Raw genomic sequence first — 22,540 nt, forward strand, 5'->3', positions numbered from 1 at the left:
CCATACCCTGCCATGCTGAGCCATACTCAGCCATACCCAGCCATGCTCAGCCATACTCGGCTGTACTCGGCCTCTGTATGTGGCCGGGCTGTGGAAGTCTCACACATGTGGTATCGCCGTACTCAGGAGGAGTAGGAGAATCTATTTTGGGGTGTCATTTTTGGTATGTACATGCTATGTGTTAGAAATATTGTATAAATGGACAACTTTGTGTTAAAAAAAAAAAAATGCGTTTTAACCACTTCCCGCCCGCCGGCTGTCATACAACGTCCTTGACTTTGTGCTGGGATATCTGAATGATGCCTGCAGCTACAGGCATCATTCAGATATCAGCTTTTTCAGCCGGCGATTCCCTACACCATAGGAACGATCATAGTGGCCGTTCCACTGCTTGATCATTCTTACGGGAGGCGAGAGGGGATGTCACCCCCTCCCGCCGCCCTCGGGTGCTTCTACCGACTCACCGCTACGATCGAAGCCAGGATCTTTTTTTTTTTTTATTTCAGGCTTCCCAGCCTAGAGGTGAGATGTGGGGTCTTATTGACCCCATATCTCACTGTAAAGAGGACCTGTCATGCCATATTCCTATTACAAGGGATGTTTACATTCCTTGTAATAGGAATAAAAGTGGTCAAAAAATTTTTTTTGGGGGAAAAAAGCATCAAACTAAAATAAAGTAAAATAAACAATAGAAAAAAAAAAATTTTAAAGCGCCCCTGTCCCTGTGTGCTCGCATGCAGAAGCGAACGCATACGTAAGTCCCGCCCACATATGAAAACGGCGTTCAAATCACATATGTGAGGTATCGCTGCGTTTGGTAGAGCGAGAGCAATAATTTTGGCCCTAGACCTCCTCTGTAACTCAAAACATGTAACCAGTAAAAAATTTTAAAGTGTCGCCTATATGGATTTTTGAGTAGCGAAGTTTGGCGCCATTCCACAAGCGCGTGCAATTTTGAAAGGTGACATGTTGGGTATCTATTTACTCTGCGTAACTTCATCTTTCACATTATGCAAAAACATTGGGCTAAATTTACTGTTTTGGTTTTTTTTAAAGCAAAAAAACACGTTAAAAAAATTGCTGCGCAAATACCGTGCGAGATAAAAAGTTGCAATGACCACCATTGTATTCTCTAGGGTCTTTGCTAAAAAAACATATATAATGTTTCGGGGTTCTATGTAATTTTCTAGCTAATAAATGATGATTTTTACATGTAGGAGAGAAATGTCAGAATTGGCCTGGGTGCTCCAGAACGCCTGAAGGTGCTCCCTGCATATTGGGCCTCTGTATGTGGCCAGGCTGTGTAAAAGTCTCACACCTGTGGTATCGCCGTACTCGGGAGTAATAGCAGAATGTGTTTTGGGGTGTAATTTGTGGTATGCATATGCGGTGTGTGAGAAATAACCTGCTAATATGACAATTTTGTGAAAAAAAAAAAAGTCTCAAGAAATGAGAGGCCGTCAGTACTTCAGGTGTGACCAATTTTCAGATATTGGCACCATAGCTTTTGGACTCTATAACTTTCTCAAAGACCAAATAATATCCACCGATTTGGGTTATTTTTACCAAAGATATGTAGCGGTATAAATTTTGGCCAAAATATATGAAGAAAAATTACTAATTTGCAAAATTTTATAACAGAAATTAAGAAAAATGCATTTTTTTTACAGATTTTTCGGTCTTTTTTCTTTTATAGCGCAAAAAATAAAGAACCCAGCGGCGATTAAATACCACCAAAAGAAAGCTCTATTTGTGTGAAAAAAAGGACAAAAATTTCATATAGATACAGTGTTGCATGACTGAGTAATTGTCATTCAAAATGTGAGAGCACCAAAAGCTGAAAATTGGTCTGGTTATTAAGGGCTTTTAAGTGCCCAGTGGTCAAGTGGTTAAGCAAGCATAAACTCAACAGCCATTTTTTCAATCTAGTCAGTCATCAGATGGGTCGGTTTCTATTACCATAGTGTGAGCTGTAGAAAGGTTTTGATATGTGCACATGGATGATGCTTGCAGCTGCTATATGATTAGAAGTTTGAATTTGATTTGTTGTTGTAGGACACTACAGGCTGTCTGTGACAGTTCTCCCTTCAGGCTCCCTAATAATTAGATCCCACTTTTGGTCATATTAATAGTTATAGCCATGTGCCTGCCTTTGCATAAGATTTCCGTAGGATTGCCACTTGTGCCAATGCTTGGGGTGGCTGCCTTGATCAGAATGTTGTAACTCAAAAATCACTGTTATTCTGGCCATACATAATGATATACAATTACCTGATCATAGATTGGATCATCTTATTCTCTCAATGGAAAAAAAAATCATACAGAAGAACAAAGAAAAGATTTTATTGGTCAGGTTTCATTGGATTTTCCAGCAGTCTGATCATTTCTTTTTTGGGAAAGGTGATCATTTATTAATTGGATTACCATTTGGTGCAATTCTGAAAGATACAATTCTTTAGTTGAAACATTTGTTGCCTTAAAAGATCAGATGTGCGTGTGTGTGTGTGTGTGTGGCCAATTGATTTTGCCTTCAATGCAGCTGTATTGCCACCAGATGTCTCTCTCATTATGTTATATAGCAGTTGCAAGCTTTCCATATGAGCACGCTGTTAAAAATTGAGAAAGTTTGGATGATCAGATCAATGTTGGACAGAGCTGATATACTGTACTGTGTGATTGTCTTATATCCCTGACTTGTCTGGTGTGTTCCATGATGCTGTTTGTTCACTAAGGTTCTCTAACAAACCTCTGAGGGCTTCACAGAACACCTTTATTTATACTGAGATTAAATTACACACAGGTGGACTCTATTTACTAATTAGGTGACTTCTGAAGGCAGTTGGTTCCACTATATTTGAGTTAGGGGTTTCAGAGTAAAGGGAGCTGAATACAAATGCATACTACACTTTTCAGATTATTATTTGTAAAAAAAAATTAAAACCATTTATCATTTTCCTCCCACTTCACAATTATGTGTCACTTTGTGTTGGTCTTTCACATAAAATCCCAATAAAATACATTTATGTTTTTGGTTGTAACATGACAAAATGTGTTCAATTTCAGGGGGGTATGAATACTTTTTTCAAGGCACTATACATTGCTGATGTAGCACCATGTATGACCACTAGAGGGGGAAATTCTCATGTTCTGCAGTTACTTTGCACTTGAATACGTTTCCGAATTCTCCCTTTTATATGTTCTGTTCTTACTTTTTAACTTTGTTGTGCCCAGGTGACCTACTCACTTTTTATAACAACATTTTTTATCTTAATATAGTTGACAATAGCAGTACATAGGAGAATCTATAGAATGGTATATAGGACCCTTCCCATTTTTCTTTAAATGTTATTAGGTATTGTGGATGACTTCGAAGAATGTAACTAGGAGGGAAGCTAAATCGTTCAGCTTTGGGCTACTGAGTTAGATTCTCATGAAGAATACTATCAGTATCAAATGTATATGTTGCCTCCTGGTTATCCAGTACAAGCCATCAAACCAAAAACATACTGGTAGCTTACCTGGCCTCAAATTGGCCCGATTATGTGTGCTTATATGTCTGTTTTTTAGACATTCAATTGTAAGCTTCTTTGACAACACTGAATGATGTCAATGGTCCTTTTTTTTTTCATATATATAGCCTTGACCATACAATGTCACAATGTGTTTTAAATAGAGAATTACAGATTTGAGATCATTAATAAAAGGCATATATCGTGGCCTTTTGGGGTGCTTATTTGAGTCAGACACCCCCTATCTCCCACTATCCTCTAACCCCCTCTCCTCTTTTCTCTTCCTCTATTGACATTTTCTTATATTCCTTTTCTCTAGATTCTTTTTTTTTTTTCTCTTATGAGAAAGGGGATGAAATCTACACAAAATCCCATCATGTATAAACCTTAGCTCTGTAGATGGAAGAAACAATTTTAACCACAAAATAATGTTTTTTTTGCTTCATTTTGTTATACAGTTATGTTGAAGCTTAACCATCTATGGCCCCGGCGCCCAAGATGTGGCCTGCTGGTCCTCTGCGTGTTACCCGTGGTCTATTAGATACCATATAGATAGCTGAGTGGCAGCGGGGTGTCAGGCGCTGGAACTCTGTTAACTTTCACTGCCAGTGACCACCAATGCTGGGGGTATGGGGTTAATTTTCACTGCCACTGGTGGTTATCATTGCATCCACTGACACTGATGCTAGGGCTCATTATTGTGTCCACTGACACCAATGTTGGGGGTTTTTATTGCATCCATTGACACTAATGCTAGGGGTCATTATTGGCTCCACTGACCCCAATGTTGGGGGTTATTATTTCATCCACTGACCCCAATGTTGGGGGTTATTATTTCATCCACTGACCCCAATGTTGGGGGTTATTATTTCATCCACTGACCCCAATGTTGGGGGTTATTATTGCATCCACTGACACCAATGATAGGGGTTATTATTGTGATCATGGACACCAATGCTGGGGGGTCATTATTGCATTTACTGACACCAATGCTGGGAGTTACTGCAGTCCAACTATTGCAGTGTGCATTGCGATACGCTGCATAAAATGCAGCAGAGCAAAAGTTTGTGGCTTTGAGGTTCGAAAATGTGCTGCTATTGTGTGGCCCTCTGAAAGTGTTGGGGACCATGCTTGAGTTCCTCCTATAATTTTCAAGTTGACCACCACTAATCTATGGAAAAATATTGTGTAAACATTGGAATATATTATTCTTTTCAATACTTGTCGCTGAATATAAGCTATGTACTGTTTATGACTCAGGACTCGTTTATACCTGCTTTGTCTCTAAAGAGTGATTTACGTTCAGATTGCTTTCCAGAGAGTTTTTAACAGGCAGCGGTGTTGTATTGCCTCCTCGCCGCCTGCTTTAACCCCTTAAATAGGTACTGCCCGCCTAGCGCGACCGGAGGACATTTCCTGCCACAGCCACGAAGCAAAGCATTGCAGCCCTGGCATGTGTACGTTCTCTGCTGGGGAACGGTTGAGGGGCAGTAAAAACTCAGCTGAGCCACAGGGTTTTACTGCCCCCCCCCCCCCCCTCCATTGCAAGTCTAAACGAGCTCTCAAAGTCCAGCAAATCTGATTCAAACATTCTAGGTGCATCAAAACAGCGGGCATGGGTAAAATAGTTTTTAATATTATTTTAAAAATATTAAATGTTTAATTAATAAAGTTTTTAAACAGGTATATATCTACATAAAAATGTATACGCACACATAAAGCATTTGAATTTTTTTTTTTTCCAATCAAAATCAAAGTCCACTTTTCCTTGATACTAAATCAGCTACTGATATCTTCATTTTTTTAGGTGGAAGGCAACTTGGACTCCAAAATGTACTTCTATGATGTTGAACTGGACACCGTGACTTTCTTTGACTTTTGGAATGGACAAGCAGACCAAGGAGATTCACCAACACCATCCAATCCAGACTCGTAAGAACTGTTTTGTGCTTTGGATAAATGCATCGTTTTTTTGCCCCACATCGCAGTAGATTGAATGCCTCTTATGTATTTGTAATATGTAGATGGATCGAAATTTGGCTGGTTCAGCAGGTACTGGCTGAATTTTGATTCATCTATGTCCGTTCCTGCTCCACAGAAGCTGATCTAACAATCAACTATCGAATGGGACTGCTGGAAACATTTTCTTGATCAGCCGGTTGCAGCCAATCAGCTGCAGTGCTGATCGGTGTATTCGGACAGTGAAGAATCCCGCTGTCAGAATACAGTAGCACAGCGGGGAGGATTTCGCTACCCATCTTGCAATTGTGGATGGAGGAATCCGTTCTTTTTTTTTTTTTTTTTTTTTGATGCGCCTTAAAAAAATTGTCAAAGCTATTCTGAGAAAAAATGTATGTGAAAACACTACCAAGACCATTTTTTTATTTAACCACAATCCATTAGGCACTGTTGTTTTATATTTTTGGTATAGTGTGAAGAGCAGAAGGTTATTTTATGTTATCAGACATTTTAGGGCTAAAGGGGACTTGCCAGACGCCACTTGCAATGTCCTTTAGGTGGGATTATTGGACTAGAATGGGGATTATATTTTACTGGGGCAGCTATATATATTCTCAGTAGGTTATATATATATATATATATATATATATATATATATATATATATATATATATATATCTCTATCATGGGTACAGAAAAGAATCGCCCCCTTTAAAATAATCACATTTTGTTGCTTTGCAGCCTGAAATGAAGACAGACACAGTTTTTGTTTTATTCAGCTGTATTTACTGCAATTTATAACATCCAAGTGAAAGATATAACACCAACATATCAGAAAAAAAAATCAAAAACAGAATCATTAAGTTGGAAAAAGGATCACCGCTTTGTGCCAGTATTTTGTTGGACCATCTTTTGCTTTTATTACAGCCTTTAGTCTGTTGGGATTTGTCTCTACTAACTTTGTGCATCTAGACTTTGCAATATTTGCACTCTTCTTTGCAGAACTGTTCAAGTTCAATTCAATTTGATGATGACCATTTGTGAACTGCAGTCTTCAAGTCATTCTACAGATTTTCAATGGGGTTTAAGTCTGGGCTCTGACTAGACCATACAAGGACAATAACCCTTTTCTCCTTCATCCACTGTGTGGTAATTTTTGCTGTGTGCTTTGGGTCATTGTCATGTTGGAAGGTAAATCTTCTTCCCATTGACAACTTTCAGAGGGCAGCAGATTTTCCTCAGGAAATTGATGGTATTTTGCCCCATCCATTTTTCCTTCTATCCTGACAAGTGCTCCAGTCCCTGCTGCAGAGAAACACCCCCATAACAAGATATAACTGCCTCCATGTAAGAAGTGTACAAATGGTGTTATTTGGATGGGGAGCTGTATTGGATTTCCGCCAGACATATCATTTGGTGTTGAGGCCAAATAATTCAATTTTAGTCTCATCTGACCACTTTTTCCATGTGGCCTCAGAATCTTTAAAGTGCATTTTGGCAAAGCTCAGTCATGACTGCATGTGGCCTTCTTGAGGAGTGGCTTTTTTCTTGCAACCCTCCCATACAACCCACATTTGTGGAGAATTTGTGATATTGTTGTCACATTCACACAATGACCACTCTTTGTCATAGATTCCTGCAACTGCTTCAGAGGTGCTGTAGGCCTCTTGGTAGGCTCTCTGACCAGCTTCCTCCTGGATCTTTTATCCAGTTTGAAACGACGTCCTGATCCAGGGAGAGTCTGTGTTGTACCAAATACCTTTCACTCCTTAATACACTTAACTGTGCTTCTAGGCATTGATAAAGCCTTTGACGTTTTTTGTATCCATCTCCTGACTTGACTGACTTGATCTCTGCCTGTCCACAACTTTATCTCGGAGATCCCAGTGACAGTGCCTTGCCACCCATAGTTGATTGTTTGCTTCAGCTCTACTACCAGGGACTGAAATGCTCCAAGAAAGCTCTTTAAATGCTGAGCTATTAAAAATGACCACAGCTGATCAGTTCAAAGTCAAATGGCTTTGTGTGCCATTAAGAAGGTCATTATCAACACCTGATTAAGTTTACAAGTAATTTTTAGGAGGGGGATCAGTGGCGATTGGTGCAAAAAATTTGGGGGGGGGGCACAAACAAACTAAAAAATTCTGAAAAATACTGAAAAAACCCATCAGATGCAGCCACTGTCCCCATCAAATGCCGCTACTGTTCCCTTCAAATGCCGCTACTGTGCCCGTCAAATGCCGCCACTGTGCCCGTCAAATGCCGCCACTGTGCCCGTCAAATGCCGCCACTGTGCCCTTCAAATACCGCCACTTGTGCCCCATCAAATGCAGACACTTTGTCCGTCAATTGCAGCCACTGTGCCCATCAAATGCAGCTTCTGTGCCCATCAAATGCCACCACTGTCCCCATCAAATGCAGCCACTGTGCCCGTCAAATGCAGCCACTGTGCCCGTCAAATGCAGCCACTGTACCCATCAAATGCAGCCACTGTGCCCGTCAAATGCCTCCACTGTGCCCGTCAAATGCCGCCACTGTGCCCCTCAAATGTCACCACTTTGCCCATCAAATGTCGCCACTTTGCCCGTCAAATGTCACCACTTTGCCCGTCAAATGCCGCCACTTTGCCCGTCAAATGCCGCCAATGTGCCCGTCAAATGCAGCCACTGTGCCCGTCAAATGCAGCCACTGTGCCTGTCAAATGCAGCCACTGTGCCCGTCAAATGCAGCCACTGTGCCCGTCAAAGGCCCCCACTGTGCCCTTCAAATACAGCCACTTGTGCCCCATTAAATGCAGCCACTGTGCCTGTCAAATGTAGCTACTGTGCCCATCATATGCAGCCACTTGTGCCTCATCATATGCAGCCACTTGTACCCCATCAAATGCAGCCGCTTATGCCCCATCAAATGCAGCCACTTGTGCCCCATCAAATGCAGCCACTTGTGCCCCATAAAATGCAGCCACTTGTGCCCCATCAAATGCAACCACTGTGACCCCTCCTCCCCCCGCCTGCTCGCTGACTACCTGGCACTTACCCCATCTTGGTAGGGGAACAGGCAGCGGGTGACGGCGGCGAGCTGTGGGATGAACAGTGGGTCAGGCGGCGGATCCTGTGCCCTCCATTTGTCTCTTCTTCCTTCCTGCTAGGCGTCCAATCGGTGCGCCTGTGTCTTCAGCTAATCAGGTGACGGGTGTTAGACCTGCACCTCCTGATTGGCTGAGAGGCTGGTTCAGTGTTAGAAAAGTGAAAATTCATTTGATTTTCTAACACACCTGGGTGGACTGCGAGCGCAATGCTCTGCGTTTCAAGTCTACCTATTTTTAAGCCTATTAGAGCCTATGGCTCTAAGTAGGTACTTAAAAAAAAACGCCACTGGAATTCAGGACGCCCCGCAATCCAAAAAGTGGCCGGACGCCTGAATTGGGGGTGGCTACAGCGGCAATGGATAGGTTCATGCTATGCATGAATCTATCTATTCTACACAGAGGGGGTGGCACCCGGGCGCACCTAATGGACGGGCCGCCACTGAGGGGGATGATCCTTTTTCCAACTCAATGATTCTGTTTTTGAATTTTTTAAAAAACCTTCTGACATGTTGGTGTTCTATCTTTTATTTGGATGTTATACGATATGTCTGGTGGAAATCCAATACAGCTCATCATCCAAATAACACCATTCCTACAGTAAAGCATGGAGGTGGTAATATCCTGTTATGGGGGTGTTTCTCTGCAGTAGGGACTGGAGCACTTGTCAGGATAGACGAAAAATAGATGGGGCAAAATACTATCAAATTCTTGAGGAAAATCTGCTGCCCTCTGCCAGAACGTTGTCAATGGGAAGCGGTTTTACCTTCCAACATGACAATGACCCAAAGCACACAGGAAAAATTACCACTCAGCGGATGAAGGAGAAAAAGGTGAATGTCCTTGCATGGCTTAGTGAAAATCTATGGAATGACTTGAAGTCCGCAGTCCACAAATGGTCACCATCAAATTTAACTGAACTTGAGCAGTTCTGCAAAGAGTGGGCAAATATTGCAAAGTCTAGATGTGCAAAGTTGGTGTTAGTAGAGACAAATCCCAACAGACTAAAGGCTGTAATTAAAGCAAAAGGTGGTTCAACAAAATACTAATACAAGGCGGTGATCCTTTTTCCAACTCAATGTTTTTGATTTTTTTTTTCCGACATGTTAGTGTTATATCTTTCATTTGGATGTTATAAGTTGCACTGAGTAAATACAGCTGGATAAAACAAAAACTGTGTCTGTCTTCATTTTAGGCTGCAAAGCAACAAAATATGATTATTTTAAAGTGTGGGGGGGATTATTTTCTATACCCACTGTATGTGTGTCTCACAAAGGAGATTAACTCTCTCTTCTTGCCCTGATGACATGGGGAAAATCCCACAATTAACAGATGTCACCAAGACAGGGAATGAGAAAATCTCCCAGTCTGGGACAGAGACAGCAGTAAAAAGGTTCTAACTCTTCTCCACTCTATCGAAAAATAACTGTAAACCTTCTTTAAATGTTGTTTCAAGTTTTACATCAGTGTTTTTGTACCAATAGGAATCTCCCAGAGAACTCCAAGCTTTTCGATCGGATCCCAATCAATCACTTCTGGGACCAGAGTGAGCCACGGCTCCTGGTTTGTGAGGCAATGTTGGCTATCCCAAACTCCCTGCACCCATCACCGAAACACAACCAGCTTGTAGAGGTCCTTCATGGAAAGGTACAGTGTGTACAAACATTTTCTGCCTGTTTGTTTATGGTCACCCTTAGGAAATGTCACATTGGTCATTCTGCTGCTAGTGACATGTTGCCGGTAGCAAAATCACCAATGAGAGGCTTTCACTTATCTTGATGGTATCGCTCCTTTGCTGGCTAGAACACTGCTCAATCACAGTTAGCAAGTCAACAGAGAGGGAACAACATCTCACCAGTTCAGCTAGCAAGGGAGCAACTCCATAGCAAAAGGTAATTAATTGCTTAGTGATCCTGTTGCAATCTGTTGCAGGCAGAGGATGTGAAGTAGAATGACAGCAGGACATGCAGCAGATGGAAAACTAGTAAAACAATGGACCCAGTCACTACTCTGGCTAGCTAAGTGGCGGCATGTACGGCCACAAGGAGAGCGAACGCCAGCAGTCAGAGCCCAGCAGTAATGTCAGGGGTGGGCGGGTAAAGGCAGCTGTCAGATCAGACCTATGGTGTCTATCTAGGGCGGGGTGAGTTTCTGGGCCACCACCCCCTTTCTCAAGCAAGCTTATCTAAGTCTGTGAAATTATATTGGGCTTCCGCATGCTGTTTGTCCGGAACTCCAGATGTAAGTGTGCTATTTTAATTAAATGGTTTGCTATACAGTTTGACTAACTCCAGCATCCTGTCTGTGTTTTTCTTGTCTGTGCATGGAGATCCATACCTGGTCCTTGAAGGAGCTGTGGAAGTTCTTTGGACTTTTCTCACCCTCACTCTATTTCACTTTGGGCTGTCTTTCTTTCATCATGGACGCTGCTTGCTAAAGGAGCGCTGAGTATTCGGTACACATTCGTGTGTACATTCTTTAGCCCCCCCTCCTTCACATTGGATCGACTTGTCATGCGATTTTACAGGTAAAATCGCATGACAAGTTACAGCCTATTGCCAGTAAATGCTCTGTTTAAATCGGTGCCAACTTTGCGGTGCTGCAGCGATTTGAAAAAGTAGTTCCTGCACTACTTTTGGTGATTTCGGTTGCGACTTGCATAAACATCTGTGAATGAAGCCGCATAAATGTCTTCCAAGTCCCACCCGAAGTTGCACTGCCATGCGGCTTTGAAATCGTGTGATTTCAGATGAAGTCACACAATTACAAAGCCGCGGTCAATGTGAACGGGGGCTTAACGTTGCACAGCCTGATTTGTGACTAATTGTGTTGCTAATTTGCTGGATAAATGCCCCCCCCCCCATTGTATTCTTTATTCTATAAGCATTCATTTCTTATTTATTTTCTCTGAAGAATAATTTAAGATATAAATGTAGTGAAATGTTTTATCAATAATGAAGCAGGTAAAATGTTTACATCCTCCTGTCACTGGATATTGGGAGATCGCCTAAGTGTTTTTTTATACCTTTACAGGAAGATGTGCTGGTCATGTCATTTTTCAGCACCCAAGAACATGGTTTGCTACTTCAGGAAAGCTACCCCAGGCCAGCAGCCTTCCAGTCACTTCTTGGTATAGAAGTTCCATACTATTATTTCACAAGAAAGGTGCGTAACCTGCCGTCTTGTCACATAAATGTGTCTGCTAATACAGGGATGCTCCCTGTATTATTTAATCAATACATTAAGTTTCCCGAACCTTGTCTAATGCAATGGGGTGATTTACTAAACACTCATCCACACCATACCCAATGAGCTGCATTCACCTGCATAGATCAGTGCAGCCTCAATTGCTTTCTATGTGCCTTGATAACTCTATAACACCGTATTGAGGTGGGGTGTGTCTGCATTTTTACACAGCACGACTTGTGTCACTGCTGCAGTGCATAGACTTAAATCTCAAAAAAAAAAGCGCAATGCTTTGTGTACACTATGCTGCAAGCTTTTGGCGTGTAGATGGGTATAAACAAAGCCTTAAAGCACATTTGTCAAACACAAGGCCCGCAGGCCTAATCCAGCCCGCCAGGCTATTTCCTGTGGCCCTCGCACGTCTCCTGCAGCTGGGCATCCCCCTCGATTCCAGCCCACCTTGTCTCAGCAATTCGGCAGCAGAAAGGAGAACAGAACTCCTTGGCCAGATCCTGCGGTTCTCCATCGAGCCACAGAAAAGCTCGTCTCTGTCCCCCTGTTTAAGCAATCGTCAGCAGAGAGGAGGGCAGGACAGATCCTGTGACTTTCTGTGCAGCCGCAGCACCCACATATCTCTGCCTCCCCTGGTCTTGGCACTCAACAGACTCCGGCAGCTGACTCCAGTCCTCCTCTGGTCCTCCTCCAGAACCTGCACTTTCTGTTTCCCAGCTTCTTCCCGGCAGGAGCACAAGGTAAGGGGGGGGGGGGGGAGTGCAATCTGATGTAAGGGAGGGTGGGGGACTCTTGACTTTTGATGGTGTCTGATGTAATCGGGAGTTGCGTGCTGTAGACATCTAGTCTTACAGATACAAACGGCCCTTTGAGGGCAACCATAATGTGATATTGGCTTTAACACCCCTGCCTTAAAGGCTTTAAAGCACTGCACCCGTGATCAGTGGAACACAGGAGAAATTCCAGGCTCCTGCAGACAATCCCTACAGTTTTTAGCCTGTACCACTGTATGGGCTGTCAGTTTGAAAGCTGCAGGGCTTGTGAATGTACTACAAGGGTGCTCATCAGTGAAAACTATGATACTGCTGTGTGGGCGGAGCCCAGCACAGCCACTCTGTTTTTAAAATGTGACTGGGGGCAGGGAGAGGATCCCCCACCCGCTGTCACAGGATGGGGGAGAGGAGGACGTGCTGGAGCGCGTTACATGTTACACCCTAAATATGGCTGTAAAGTGTAACATGCTCCAAAAGGTGAACTTATCCTTTAAGGAAATAAGACAGTTCCCTTAGCAAACTGAATGTTAGCTAAGCTTACTAAAAGGATGATTCAAAGTAAACAGAGGTCCACCCTATTTTCTATCACTCATTTTGCAAAGTGAACAGCTTCCACTCCTTTAGTAAATCAACCCAACCATGTTGTATGTGTGTTGTTATTAATGTGCTTTGTGCTGTCACTAACCAATAAATACTGTTTTTTATTGTCTTTAATGTGCAAGTATGAGTTTCATTTACTATGCATGCATTTCATTTTTAAAAACTTTTTTGTTTTTCATCAGCATTTTTTTGTTTTTCTTTTATGTTATTATTTGCTTTGAGTTCATTTTATGTTTGTCTTTTCATCATTTGCCTTCAGTTGTTGTTTCGGAGGGGCTGTGTATATCAGCCTGTCGTAAGTATAAAAGATGTAATTTCTGCAAACCTTTGTCGTAATTTTTAGTTCATGCTTTACCACCCATCTTGATCATTAACAACAATAATTTTATTTTCTTGAATGAAAGGGCCAGTCTACCCAAAAGTGCTGTCAGATCATTTCTGTGATGTTTCTCATTTATCCAGGTCATGGTATAACTAGTAGTGGTTAGTCACATTCTTAAAGCGAAAATAAACCCAAAAACCAAAAATGTAATATTTTGCAGCCTATCCGTCCTCAAATGTGGTGGCTGCATTAGTTTTTTTTTTTATGCTTTTTCTCCTCTGTATTCACCTGGTGAACTGGTCAGTGCCACACCTCCTGTATTAGAGGGCCTCCACTCTGGATGAAGGGGGCACAAGGGCTCCTTTGAACAGCAGCATTGTTAATTTTGGGGGAAGGCGAGTATTAGGTGTACTAACAAATTGAAGCCAAACTCTAGCTAGCACTTTATAAGCAGTTACAGCAAACAGTTTTATTTCATTGTAAGCACACCTGTCAGTGGTAGATGGTTTGTTTCAACTCTCTAACTGCTACATTTGCAGGAGAGCTTGTGGAAGGAAAGCCTAAAAAGAAAACAAATGCAGCTATCATATCTAATGCCGCGTACACACGATCAGAAATTCCGCCAAGCAAAAGTCAGATGTGAGCTTTTGGTCAGAAATTCCGACCGTGTGTATGCTCCATCGGACTTTTGCTGGCAGAATTCCAGCCAGCAAAAGATTGAGAGCATGTTCTCTATTTTTCGGTCAAAAAAAGTTCCTATCCGAAAATGCGTTCGTCTGTATGCAATTCGGACACGCAAAAAATCACGTATGCTCAGAAACAATTCAACGCATGTGCGGAAGCATTGAACTTCATTTTCTCGGCTCGTCGTAGTGTTGTAAGACACTGCGTTCCTGACGGTCGAAAGTTCAGAGAACTTTTGTGTGACCGTGTGTATGCAAGGCAAGCTTGAGCGGAATTCCGTCGGAAAAACCATCCAAGTTTTTTCTGACTGAATTTCTGATCGTGTGTATGGGGCATAAGAATTGTAAAGCTGCAATATAATAAATGTTTGCTTTTGGGTTTATTGTCGCTTTAAGGTAATTCAGCTTTATCTGCTGCGTTGCATTAATGAGCACACAATAACGCACACTGCATTTAAAAGGGTTGCCAACGCACCACAGTGCAGCTAAAATCGTACCTGCACTTTTCTTTTGACAAAGCACTCTGCAACAGATGGTGATGCATTACCATACATTGTGATGCACTGCAAGGCAGGTGCATTTGGGTGCCATTTAAAATGGCAGTGCGTTACATGCTTTGCAGTAACTCATGTTCCCACAACACAACAATTCAAATGGGCCCTCCACTGTCCTTGTTCTGTAATTTTGAAGACATTTCCCTGCTCATCTAAGTGGCTTTCTCAGCTCTGAGCTCCCCTACTAGTAGCCAGTGACATCTTCAGTCTGGTGGCGTCTGGGTATCATTTTCATTGGCTGGGCCAACATGATGTCACTCCCATTGGAGTTCATTCATGTCTACATTGACGAGATCTGCACTAAAATGTGCGTGCCAAACCCCTTTGTTTATCTGCTAGATCCAGCCATAGATGGTTATCCTCCATGCATGTGACTATTGGGTCTGCGAGTAGGTGCAATGTGCACTGAGGGAGTAGTTCTGTGACCGGCACCGAGGTGCTCATGTGTATGTAAGGGATCTCACCACTCCAAGCTGTCAGGTAACAACTCTTCTGTGTGAGCGGGCAGAGCTGGCAGTGTAACCACGTCCTGAGGAAGCCCCGGTTAGTGGGAGGAGCCACCCACACCATTTCACCACCATTTCACCACCAGCCAGAAGCTTTGCTACAAGGCAGGGTGGACCCATGTTTTCATGTTGTTTACGCTAAATTCTGGCCCTACCATCAGAATGTCGCAGGTGAAATTGAGACTCATCAGATCAGGCAATGTTTTTCCAATCTTCTATTGTCCAATTTTGGTGAGCCTGTGCGAATTGTAGCCTCAGTTTCCTGTTCTTAGCTGACAAGAGTGGCACTCAGTGTGGTCTTCTGCTGCTGTAACCCATTTGCTTCAAGGTTCGATGTATTGTGCGTTCAGTGATGGTATTCTGCATACCTTGGTTGTAACGAGTGGTTATTTGAGTTATTGTGGCCTTTCTATCATCTCAAACCAGTCTGCCCATTCTCCTATGACCAGTGACGGCCCATCCATTAGGGGCGCCCGGGTGCAGCCCCCCCATCCATGCATCTGGCACTGTTAGCCACCCCCTAAAAAAAAATTACCACCAGGCGCCACTGCCTGTGACTTCTGACATCAACAAGGCATTTTCATCCATACAACTGCCGCTCACTGGATATTTTCTCTTTTTCAGACCATTTTATGTAATCCCTAGAGATCCCAGTAAAACAGCAGTTTTTGAAATACTCAGACCAGCCCCTCTGGCAACAACAAAAATGGCATGTTCAAAGTCACTTAAATCCCCTTTCTTCCCCATTCTGATGCTCGGTTTGAATTTCAGCAAGTCGTTTTCACCATGTCTAGATGCCTAAATAGATTGAGTTGCTGCCATGTAATTGGTTGATTAGCAAATTGTGTTACTAAGCAATTGAACAGGTGTACCTAATAAAGTGGCTGGTGAGTTTATACCAAGCCTATTATCTGGATTCAGTCCTAGTGTGCCTTCCTAGTATACTCTACCTTCATCTACACAGGGTCAGATGCTGGCTCAGCTGAGCAGGCAGACCATGTGGATAGCAGACGCGACCTGACAATACATATAGGAGTAGAGTTTCACATGGGACTTTCAGATTATTGGGAACTACCCACAGGATTACTAGTGGCTGGTTTTATTCATCATATGCAGGACTGGGCTCAATAGCATTCACTTTCTATACAGCTCTTGTACAGTGGGACATTGGATAATTTTTCCATCTGTGGAGGAGAGGACTGGTGATTAGGAGGGATACAGGGGACAGGTTTTGCTCTGGGATGCTGGACTGGGGGGGCCTTAGTGGTGGGAGCATGTTTGGGTAAGGTGGTGCGTTGCTGGCGGGAGGGTTGGTAGGGTGCAGGGGACCACCCTTAGCGGGTAAGCGGGCACACACAATAAATTTATTTTTTATGTCCAAAATAAATGCAGTAAGTAGCCTTTCAGGTGCTTTATCCTTTTGGTGTTATATGTTTGGACATGTTAGAGATTCTCCCGAATCGAGGAAGCAGCTTGGATGAATAGGGAAACATCTTCAAGATTACAGAAGCCCAGTTAAATGTAACATTACTAGATGCCAGTTTATCAGACAAACAACCTGGAGGCACAAAGGCCTAGAGCTAGAGTATCCCTTGAACATGTTATTTTCCTATTACACAAACACTTCCACCATTGAAAGAACAAATCATTTTGTCTACCACCCCTACCGTCCACCTTAGGTTTATTGCTGTAGTACAGATATGCTTTAAAGTGTAAAATGTAAGTCCAGTCGATTCCTAACTAAGCTTAAATTTGCTCCACCCTGCTTTAAACCCTATTCTATCTACCCTGTGAATGGAAAATGTCTATACTTCCCTATTCTCAGAGCGATTTCGTCCAGACACACGATCAGCTGTCAGCAGCAGCTCAGTGCAGAGGAGGGACAGCCAACAATGGATGCCCCATAGTAAGCCCATGGGTGACATCATCGCCCAGGTTCTGCAGCCGTTGTCAGCTATCTTTCCTCTTCACTGAAGCTGGCCACCGGGGAGATCATGTAACTAGACCAGATCGCTCCCAGAATAGTTAAGTATTTACATCATTCATGAGGTGGATAGAATAGGGTTTAGAAGGGGGGTGTGGGCAGGGTTAAGCTTAGTTAGGAATAGGCTAACTAAGTTCCACTTTAAATAATATCTGATTTACAGTGGGGAAAATAATTATTCGATCCCCTGCAGATTTTTAAAGTTTGCTCACTGACAAAGAAATGAAGGGTCTATAATTTTTTTCATCATAGGTGTATTTTAAATGATAGAGGCAGAATATCAACCAATAATCCAGAAAAAAAACACATAAAACAAATGCTATAAATTAAGTTGCAGACAGTTCAGTGAGTAAAATAAATATTTGATCCCCGACCAAAACATGACTTCGTACTTGGTGGAGAAACCCTTGTTGGCAAGCACAGAGGTAAGACATTTCTTATAGTTGGTGACCAGGTTTGCACACATCTCAGAAGGGATTTTGGTCCACTCTTCTTTACAGATCTTCTCTAAATCCTTAAGGTTTCTTGGCTGTCTCTTGGCAACTTGAAGTTTCAGCTCCCTCCATAAATTTTCTATAGGACTAAGGTCTGGAGACTGACTAGGCCAATCCATGAGCTTAAAGCGAAAGTAAACCCATCCATAAAACAGTTTCATTTCCGGCACGTGCTGGAAATGTAACACTCCCATTGGTTGTGCTCTCAATTAAACTATCAAACCATCCAATGGCTGGTGTCTAAACTGATCACATGTGCAGCATCATGGCAGTTGTAGATTAAACAGAGGCAAAGATGGCAGCTTCCTTGGCTGAAAACGATAGGGGGGTTTACTTACACTTTAACTTTGCTTCTTCTTGAGCCACTCCTTTGTTGCCTTGGCCTTGTGTCTTGGGTCATTGTCATGCTAGAAGACCCATCCACTACCCATCTTAAGTGTTCTGGCTGAGGGAAGAAAGTACTCATCCAAGATTTTGCAATACATGGCCCCGTCCTTTGGGCCCTTAATGCAGCAAAGTCGCCCTGTAACTTTAGCAGAGAAACAGCCCCAAAGCATCATATTTCCACCTCTGTGCTTGACTGTAGGGATGGTGTTCTTAGGGTCATAGTCAGCATTTTTCTTCCTCCAGACACAACGAGTCGAGTTAATGCCAAAAAGCTCAATTTTGTTCTCATCTGACCACAGCACTTTCTCCCAATCCTTCTCTGAATCATTTAGATTGGCATGACTGTACATGTGCCTTCTTCAGGAGTGGGACTCCTATATAGAAATATAGGAGGAAATATAGGACTATGAAAAATTTATGGAGGGAGCTGAAACTCCGAGTTGCCAAGCGACAGCCAAGATACCTTAATGATTTAGAGAAGATCTGTAAAAAAGGGTGGACCAAAATCCCTCCTCATATGTGTGCAAACCTGGTCACTAAATACAAGAATAGTCTTACCTCTCCTTCCCAACAAGGGTTTCTCCACCAAGTACTAAGTCATGTTTTGCTTGAGGATCAAATACGGTACTTATTTTACTCACTGAACTGCAACTCAATTTTTAACATTTGTATCATGTGTTTTTTCTGGATTTTTGTTTGATATTCTGTCTCTATCATTTACAATACACCTATGATAATATTTATAAACCCTTCATTTCTTTGTAAGTGGACAAATGTACAAAATCTGCAGGGGATCAAATAATTATTTCCCCACTGTATGTTTTGGGCCCCTTCCTCCTCATTGCAGCTGCATAAACTAGATTTGTATTTGTTTGCTTATGATGTCATACATTCACAGTCAGGAGAAGAGGATGAGAAATCTGTCCCTGGAGAAGAAGGCACACCAGATATCCCCAATATGGTGGCAAGGAAACCTCTACGAGATTTCATCGGGTTGGAGGATTGTGAAAAGGCAACCCGGGATGCCCTGCTTAACTTCAGCTTCTACCTCACTGTGGGAGACATGGACGAAGCCTTTAAATCAATCAAGCTCATCAAGAGGTATGACAAACATTTTTTTCTTTTACAGGTCACCTTTAGAACATAGTTTTTACTTTATGAAGAAAAGTACAGGACTTTTATAAAGAAAAAAATTATAGAGAAATGTGGACTGTTTTTTTTTTTTTCTTTTTTTTAGCCTGAAGGTTTTTTTTTAGCTTGGTTCTAATATCAGACTTCAAAAAATAAAGGTAGATAACTTACTGGTACCCACAAAGCCTCAAATTAACCATAAAAGAAAGCATAAGCTTTGCTGCATGGGGAGAAAAAAACTTGGTGCACTCCACATAATTATAAATGGTACTTTGGGTTGGTATTAGGAGGAGGAGTGCTGTAAAGGGGGGGGGGGGTGTTAATGGGTCGGTCCAAATTTGCACCTAGGACTAAAGGTAATTAAATGATAGCTGTACATTTAAGCTGGCCATTGATGGATCAAAATTTGCCTGGTTCAGAAGGGACTGGCCAAATTTCGATCCATCTATGGCTGTTCCCACTCCATAGGAGTTGGTTGTTTAGAGTGGTAATGTTGAAATATTTTCATTCAATCAGAGGCTGCAGCCAATTGCTAATTGGCTACAGTGCTGATCGGTGTATATTAACAACGGAGGAGTGGTGGATGGAGGAATCCTTCCCACTATGCTATTGTATTCTGACAGTGGGGAATATTCCTCCATCCACCTTGCTTGTGTGGAAGGGGGAATCCATTTGTTGGGCTGATCGAAAAAAATCAAAATCAAAATGACCCATCCATGGGCAGCATTTTATCTGGCTCCCTTGCCACCAGCATTTCCCCCATGAACACATCTACCCTTGTTCCTGCCATACCTTCGCTGTGCAGCCCAAATGGACCCTCACTATCACCACAGCATAGTTTTCTTGCAAGGCAGCTTTTTGTTCTATGTATGAGCTGAAATCTCCTTTTGTGCCTATGAAAAGGCCGTCTATTATGCATCCTGACAGTAGGTGACTTCTCCAAAGGACCGAAAGGAGGTTTTTTTGGGAGGCTGTGCAGTGACAGCTTAGGGGGCTTTTAGTGGAACACAATGTAAAGATCTGGCAGGAGAAGAGGATTATAGTAAATATAAAAATTTGTACTATCTGTAATTATAGACAGATTGGGGTTGATTTACTAAGGCTCGGTTCACATTACTGCAACCTGAAAGTCACGCGACTTATGATGCTACTTTGTCAGACGACTTGAGTGTTACTTTGATGTGACTTTCGGGAATGCCTGGGTAATCTTCCTGTAATGTCGGATCACATCAATATAGATGAGACGACATCCATTAATGTCTATGGGCATTAGTAGGATAGAAGTCGCCTGGAAGTAGTACAGAAACCTTTTCTAAAGTCAGAGTGACTTTAGTAGTGCTAATTATGACAACTCTTGTTGATTAACATGCGATTTCACGTAATGCGACTTGGGGTCTCACAAGTCTGATCCCAAGTCATGGCGGTGTGAACCAAGCCTAAAGCCTTGTACACACTGTACGATTGTTGGCCAACCGAGCGTATATTTTTTGTCAAAAGGGCGTGTGCCAGGATCTTGTCTTGCAACGTCACACAATTATCGTGCCACAAACACGAACGTAGTGACGTACTATGAGGAATTTCAGCTCTTGAGCGCCACCCTTTGGGCCCCTTCTGCTAATTTTGTGTTTGGTGAGCATTGATTCCGAGCATGCGTGTTTGTACTTTCGACTTTTGTGTGAAGGATTTGTGTACTGACCATCCGAAAATCCGATGTGGAGTTGTTGTCCGCTGAAAATTTACTAGCCTGCCATCCAACATTTATTGTCCGAAAATTGGAAAACCATTGTCTAAAGGAGTGTACTAATGGTAAGAATTTAGGACAACAGTCTGTCAACAGACAATCCCCTTCCAATAATCGAACCGTGTGTATGAGGCTTAAAACTAAAGAGTGAAAAATCTGGTGCAGCTGTGCATGGTAGCCAGTCGGCTTCCAATTTCAGCTTAATCATTTAAAATTTGACAAAAAAAACTGGAAGCTGTTTGGTTTCGATGCACAGCTGCACCAGATTTTGAACTCTCCAGTTTTAGTAAATCGTCCCCCATTGTGTTGTTATATTATTTATATGTATACATCCATCTTACTCTTTCATTTCGTCCGATATTATTGTATCCTGATCTGGTTGCCTGAGTGATGACCGATTAGTATGCTGCTGGGATCCGGGTCCAGACAGAGAGCACAGATCATATTTGTACGGAAGTCTCTTGAATGATGATTTCAGCATTATTGGGTTTGAGGGGAAGTGACCCTGACCTGCTCTGCTTTGGGCATTGCTTGTGCAGAAGACTAATGCTTCTTCTACACTGACAGAGGAAATGTCCTCTTGTATTATCTCTAAAGGAAATCTACAGTAAAATGCCAGTTGCTTGTTTAATGGAGAGGTTTTCACACCAATTAGGAAGTGCTTGCAAAATGAAGAGCTGGAAATTTCCTTTAATTAGGGGACTGTGGAGTGCCCATTAAAAACAGTGTGAACAAGGGTGATTGTGAACATGCCAAATTTATCAGAGTGGAGGGCACTACTTGCATAAATGACACCATGCGGAGAGAAGGCATCAGTGCATAGGTTGACCATTTAAGCAGAGTGGAAGGTGACACAGATAAAGTTTATGCATAGCCAAACATTTTGCATAAAGTAGGGAATGTTTAATTCTGTGTCAGTGTTTCAATTGTGGGGAGATTCACTCTCTTTAATTGTCCTGGTGGGCATACCAAGATAGAAATTTGTGGGTGCTTTGGGGAGATTTCTTCTGAATTCCTATTGTATCTCTCGAACAGGAAGTGAAGGGAAATCTCTTCAATGGTATACAGATAGAAGAACAATAAAGTGACAGGTTTTAATTCTTCCTTGCTCTCTCCAAATCTGGAAAATAAGGTTTGGCTTTACTTATACCTTAATGGCATAGAACATTCCACATGGTGTTGCATGAAAGCGAGCTTTATTGTGCAAGGTGGGGGATACCCTATAATGTCTAGTTGTGAATGACTATAGAATAGCTTGCAAGGTGCCACATTAATTACCCTGGATCATACCACATAGAATAGTCAAGTTGGTTTTATTAAATAGAGCATAGAATAAAAAAAATAGCGCCTGTAAAGAGCCTCAGTGTGAAAGGGCTCTTACTGTATGGGGGGTCCACAACCAGTCAGTATCTGGTGGCCCAGAGGCATTTACCAGCCCCTTCTCTTTCTGAATTGAACACAGTATGCATTCGGTACGGATTACTCCTGTGGCATTCATAACTGAGTTTACTATGCTTCAGTTTATACATAAACAGGAGCCTCTGTCTCCTGTTCATTCATCTGTAGTGCAACTGAGGTTACTGAGAAAGGAATCGATGAGTCTGTGTCGTCAGT

The 22,540-nt window shown here is 42.4% G+C and overlaps 1 protein-coding gene across 1 annotated transcript in view; it reads left to right on the forward strand.

Annotated features, from left to right (window-relative positions):
• Positions 1-22,540, forward strand: part of IFT140 (intraflagellar transport 140) — a 205,630-nt gene that overhangs the window by 101,326 nt on the left and 81,764 nt on the right. Inside the window, exons 15-18 of the mRNA XM_073636682.1 lie at positions 5,317-5,441; positions 10,038-10,200; positions 11,587-11,718; positions 18,953-19,155. Of these exons, the coding sequence (XP_073492783.1) occupies positions 5,317-5,441; positions 10,038-10,200; positions 11,587-11,718; positions 18,953-19,155 (623 nt within the window). The remainder of the gene's footprint in view (positions 1-5,316; positions 5,442-10,037; positions 10,201-11,586; positions 11,719-18,952; positions 19,156-22,540) is intronic.

This window comes from Aquarana catesbeiana, linkage group LG06, assembly GCF_042186555.1.
Source record: "Aquarana catesbeiana isolate 2022-GZ linkage group LG06, ASM4218655v1, whole genome shotgun sequence".
NCBI classification, from domain to species: domain Eukaryota; kingdom Metazoa; phylum Chordata; class Amphibia; order Anura; family Ranidae; genus Aquarana; species Aquarana catesbeiana.